The sequence below is a fragment of the Cupressus sempervirens genome, chromosome 10, assembly GCF_028749045.1.
Source record: "Cupressus sempervirens isolate cs-2001-9-10 chromosome 10, ASM2874904v1, whole genome shotgun sequence".
In the NCBI taxonomy this organism is placed as follows: Eukaryota; Viridiplantae; Streptophyta; class Pinopsida; order Cupressales; family Cupressaceae; genus Cupressus; species Cupressus sempervirens.
This window is the reverse complement of record NC_143127.1, coordinates 620,110,638-620,116,637: the sequence shown is the minus strand read 5'-3', so window position 1 is coordinate 620,116,637 and position 6,000 is coordinate 620,110,638. Positions and strand designations below refer to the sequence as shown.

Genomic DNA, 6,000 nt, shown 5'->3' with positions numbered 1-6,000 from the left:
TTGATCAACCAACCTTGCTTTCACAAACTTTAGATTCCACGAAAACTGCAAATTGTTTGAGGCCCCAACCGAGTCTACAAAACAACTTGACTATCTAATTCTTACTCCTAAAAATCTTGTTGCCATCTCCTTATTCATCTTCACCTATTGTAAATAAATAATGTTTTTTTTTGTTTAATCAAAATAATGCTTGATCAAATGTTTCTTGTTAGAAGCATTGCAACCCCTGACAGATCACGCAAGGAGTCACATTGCTCCCTAGGAGGGAAAAGGTCCCTCTGGGATCTCAATTTTATCTAGCCTTTCACATTGCTTGCTTCTTCAAATAAATTTTGAATAGATTTATACCCTCTCTTCTGCTTTCTCCCAATGGAACTTTTTGTTACTCCAACATACTTCTTTTTAAGTGTTCTCAAAGAAAGAACAACTTCTTCATCTGTCAAATTCTCTTCATGAGCATGAAAGATTGCCTTCAAAATAGGAACAAAAAAGTGTCCATATAGTAAATCATCCATCTCATTGAAATGTATAGGTACCCAACCATTGCATCCACTTAGTACATATGAACAAACACTGTATACATAGCTCACTCCAATGAACCAAGGAAGTATTAGAGCCAATAGGAAAACCCCTTGGCCCATAACATGGGCAAGGAAGAGGCGATAGGCAACTGAAAAAGATGACCAACGAGAATTGCATATCAAGGAACCATGCATAATAAGATGCATATAAATACATAATAGTGTCTTGAGGTGATCACACTCTTGACACATATCATGAAGCTAATATCATGGAAGAAACACTCACGTGACAAAAGTAGATTAAAAAAAAAGATAATCAACAACTCCCCATGACACTTTCTAAGGAGTGCATGTATAATAGGGCATGAGATGTGGTAGATCCTAAGTATACACGATATAGTGACACTTTATCTTAGTATGTTTGTATAAAAATGCTTACAAAAGATGTCTAGAAAGATAAAAAAAGACATAAGGTTGGTAAAACAAAAGAAATAATCCAAGATGAGTCATCCCATGCAACGAAAAATAATCCCCTAACCTAGAATCTCCAAGATATTCACCAGAGTGTAAAAATATTAAAAAATGAATAAACTATACCTAGAGAAAAATATAAAAAAATATCGACATCACTAGAAAGAACACAAAACCAACTTTCCAATGATATAAAGTTTTGAAAAATAGAGTTTGAATGCTCAAGATATGTCTTCTAGAGTGCAAAATAGAACTTCTAGATTTGACAACAAAAAAAGCCATCAAAATTGTAAAATCAGTAAATCAAACCTCTATAAAGAGATAGAGTAGAAATAACTTTCTAACATTATAAGATTTGTCGAAAAATATTTTCGTATGACCAAGATATGATAAAAAATTCAAAGAGTGCTAGAAAATATCCTAGAAAGGGCTTGAAGGCATGCTAATGTGACAATGATTGAGTGTTGATGTTAGAAAATCACGAGGTTAAATTTGATGGCTAAATAAACATCGTCGCAAAAAATACTTTCATCAAAAAATGTTGTTGGAAAATTTTGGTCATCACTACAAAAAAGAATCGGGCCTAAAAATTTGAAGTCGTTGGAAAAATTTGAACCTGCTGAAAAAAAAGGAAAACTTAGTCACCAAAAAAGTAAGCCGCTAGACAAAAAGGTTGGTCGTGGCCAAAGGGTGAAAGTTAGGCATCGACCCAAGGGTTGCAAGAGCCGATTGAGCAACAATTGAGTTGACCGAGTGATAGGTTGGAGGGTGTTGTTTGCTTTAGGCATTACACTATCTGTAAAGCTTGAAAGCACTAATGCATTGGGCCGATATAGTGCACAGGCCTAACAACACTAACATGTGGGGCCCGATGTTTGCATGTTTCTTTCCCTCTGAAAAAAATGCCTAGCAAACAATATTTAAAAATAAATAAATAAATCAACCCCCTCCTTTTAAGAAAAACATGTACTATTTTCTTTTTTCCATAAAAATAAAATGACATGTGCTTATTTAAAAAAAATGCTATACAATTTTTTTATTTTTATTGTAATACAATCAACTCAAACTTTTTTTTGCCTTAAAGGTCAAATTTGTCCAAACTAGACAAATTTTATATGGAAATTAGGGTTTTCAGGCAGTGCAAACCCAATGACGAGGTTTGTTTGAGCTCAAGTGCACCAAAAAAAGTCACCCCCTATTTCATAAAAAATAAATGAACAAACTATGATTCGTCCAAGCAAAATACCCTTACCCAAAATCTTAAAAACTAGAACAAGCTGGGTTAAGACTCTAATACCATGTAAACATTGTCAATCCAACTTCATGAAGCCGAGATCATTTACATGCAAAGATAGCTTGTTATTGGGAAGAATAGAATAACAAAGCAAGGGTTTGAACTTTGAAAATATGAAAGATTATATAATCAGATCAAACAAATTAATAAAATATAGGATGATCAATCCTAATATAGAAGATCTTGTAACCTAAAATAATAAACCTTATAAAATAATTATTTAATAATTAATATAATTATTAAATGCCCCTAATGCATAAAGTGATATCTTAAGAGAGAAGTAAAGGTAACTTATAATCAAGTCAAGACGACTAAATAATTAAGTTATTACATTGTTCTAACATATATCCCACAAATTTATTTTTTCAAAGTTAATATTATAATTCAAAATCTACTTTCAATAGTATTTTTAAATCATCTCACTAAAAATACAAAAAATTAATCAATCTAAATTTATATTTTTTTAGAAAAGGGGTGAACAATTATTTGTACATATTCTTGTTCTATAGCATTAACTTCACTAAGAACTGATAATCATGGGGCAAACCATCCCTCTCTCCAATATCCCAACCATCTATATTATATGAAGTCCATTTGACCAAACACTCAACTACTCTATTCCACTATAATTTTAATACATGTTTAAAATGGAGACATCTAGTTCTAATTTTGTTGAAAATATTTTGTAATTTATTATTTAACAATTTTTTATCCATAAAAGACTTAAGCTAAATATTTTATATTTTATATTTTAAATTTATATTTACAACTCGTTCATGCAATATTGACTAGTCATATTTTTAAAGGTGGCTTTATACATTTTATGACCCATGATGACAAGATCTCTTATAATATAGTCCCTTAATAAGGATTGCAAACGGAACAATTACATTGTATTTCATATTTACATATTGACATCTATACAATTACTCATTCTTCAATCTTATTTCTAATTATGAGATATTTGAAGTGCATATTTTTGAAAAGACTTTCCATAATAACCTCAACTTATGATGTTAACTTGTAGATTCTTTATCAGCCATTCAACTTCACTAATAGACCAAAAGCCTTTCGACAATACTTAGCTAATACAAATTTTATTTGAAGATGAATACAAATATTGGAGTCTATAAAAAGATGGGTAGTTATCTTTCACAAGGACTGAATTATCCACGGTTACGCATTTGCTTACGTTTTGAAGGCCATTTTATGATGGAAGCTACATTTAAAGCTTAAAAAAGTAACGACTGAATTATCCACGCTTACGCATTTGCTTACGTTTTGAAGGTCATTTTATGATGGAAGATACATTTAAAGCTCAAAGGAAGTAATTATCGAGGCATCTCCCAAATTGGCTGTATAAATAACCACTATTGCACCCAATTTTCACCACAAAGAAAAATTGAAACTTCGAAGTGATCTTGAGCTGGGCCAAAATAAGAATGACAGGAAAGCTCGTTTGTGTGACAGGGGCATCAGGCTTTATTGCCTCATGGCTCGTCAAGCTTCTCCTCCAAAGAGGTTATGTTGTTCGAGCTACAGTTCGTGATTTGGGTCTGTGTATTTTCCAGCATTTTTGTTATTAGAAGTATTCCGATTCAGTTTAATTTAAACGTAATTCTTCAATCTGCTTTTCTGCAGTATGATTTGTTTTTGTTATAGCTTGTGTCAAAGGAATTTGCAGGGTATCAATAACAGATATGATTGATGGGTTTATTAGTGGTTTTTGATAATAGATGTTTTGTCGTCCTCATACATCACGAGTAATACTGAATGAACAGGTATTAAGACTTTTAATTTAACCTCATATTGCCAAGAAAGGAGCCGTGCCAGGGGATTGCATTAAATGTGACACTGGTTAGTGATTGTAGTATTGAACAATGAATATCTATCATGAAATTTTATTGAGTTAATATACTGCATTTTGTAATGTTTTTGAACATATCATTTTCTGAATCGAATTTCTGTTTGGAGTCGGCAAATATTTATGATTTTATGATTTTTATTTTTTATATTTATAAATACACCCAGTGATGCTTTTTTTGGCTGTACTGGCATATTCTGCTCCGTACATGCATCCATTTGTAAAACCCCCTAGCAACAGTATTTCGTATTTTGGCAATTTTTGGGAATTTTACTTGCAGACTATACATCAAACAATTGCTGTTATAATGACTTTTTAGATCCCCGATTTTGAATTCAATGACTGCTGTTTCATTGTATAAACTACATATACAGATAATTTAAGTATGGCAAAAAATGACACCAGCTGAATCGTATTCATCGGTACTTCTGCAAGGAATTCTTACTTATAGAATGCAAGGACAATTGACTATTCATCACCAGAATACATTAGCTTATTACCTTATGAGCAAATTGGAGAGTATAATTAGTGGCGCCCAAAAACATATATTCTACCATCAGACTCGGACACTAGTTGATCTAATGACCTGCTTGAACTGGTTGATTTTTGTGAACAGCAGATAATAATTTTTTAATTTGAAGGCCAGATAAAATGAAAACCCCAAGAGCTTCGTTACCATCTGAGGACCTTTCAAATGTAGAGTTTGATCCCCTTTTCAACTCTTCCCCAACCTTCCATGAGATTAGTGGCTAAATGCGGAGTTCTTTTCATATTCAAACTCGCTGTCCTAAAAGTTTGCAATACTTTTTTGAAGTCTTCAACACCAAAGTAAAGCTGAATGGTTGAATTGGAGTGTCCTTTTTACTATAGGAGTCTTCACAAAATCACCTTTCTGATTTTGGCGTCACTTTTCCTGTCACTTTTCCGGATTACTAAATGTCAAAGTTGGCGGCTGGGTTTAATAGATGTCTATCTACAGTAGGACTCTCCGAAATACTTTTCAAATATTAAATGTCAAAGGTGACGGCTGGATTCAATAGATTCCTATCTATAGTAGGACTCTCCAAAATACTTTATATAATAAGGAAAAAGATATTACAGAGTTCATAAAAATAACAAATAACAGTTGAAAACCAGCAACGTCTACACGAATAACTCTAGCAGCAATAACAGGTCATTGATGCCACGATTACATCAGAAGAGCAAAGGAGAAAAGTGGAGTATAAACCCACTATGACAGACTTGCTCACTGCAAAGCGGTAGACAAATAAGACAGTTGACCTTAGTTTGCAGCAGTAGCAAACCCAGCAGTTAATTTTATAACATTTAGCAAGGTAGTTCTACAGCAACAGCTTCATCAATATTCTAGCAGTAGCGACGAATCCAGAAACTCATATCACAGCAACCAGTGGTAATTACGACCAACCTTCTCACAATTAATATTTAACCCAATCCTCTTTGGACTAGCTTGGTTAGCAACGAAGCCTGTAAAATCCATTTTAAGCAGTCCAACAGAAATGAACATAATAATTTAAAAGAAGCTAAGAGGCAATCTTCCCTTTAACTACCTGGAGCTGTTACTGGATATGATGAATAGTATCTTTAAATTCATTATTGAAATGTAATTTATCGTGAAGGTTTTTTATTAAACTTGAAATCTGAAGGGGAAGGTTCCAGCAGATCATTTGAACTCCAGTTTGAATGGGCAAGAAGGTGCCAGTGAAGACTGCAGAACAAAGAAACCTCCAAATAAGCTTGCTGATGATTTCTCTGCTAGATTGCGTGGGGATATTATTCAGAGGGGAAATACCAAGCAGAGCAGCTCTCCATGTCCAAATGTGTTGGAAGAG

General features: G+C 33.1%; 1 protein-coding gene across 2 annotated transcripts in view; it reads left to right on the top strand.

Moving 5' to 3' along the window:
• The first annotated feature begins 3,677 nt into the window (after positions 1-3,677).
• The window catches only part of LOC149535362 (phenylacetaldehyde reductase-like), a 202,693-nt gene continuing 200,370 nt past the window's right edge, over positions 3,678-6,000 (top strand). The window contains exon 1 of one of the 2 annotated variants that reach the window (XM_089804096.1): positions 3,678-3,840. In XM_089804096.1, the coding sequence (XP_089660222.1) occupies positions 3,729-3,840 (112 nt within the window). In that variant the 5' untranslated portion in view covers positions 3,678-3,728. Of the gene's footprint in view, positions 3,841-5,261; positions 5,562-6,000 lie in introns of those variants that run through there. The other variant, XM_089804097.1, reaches the window with a different exon arrangement.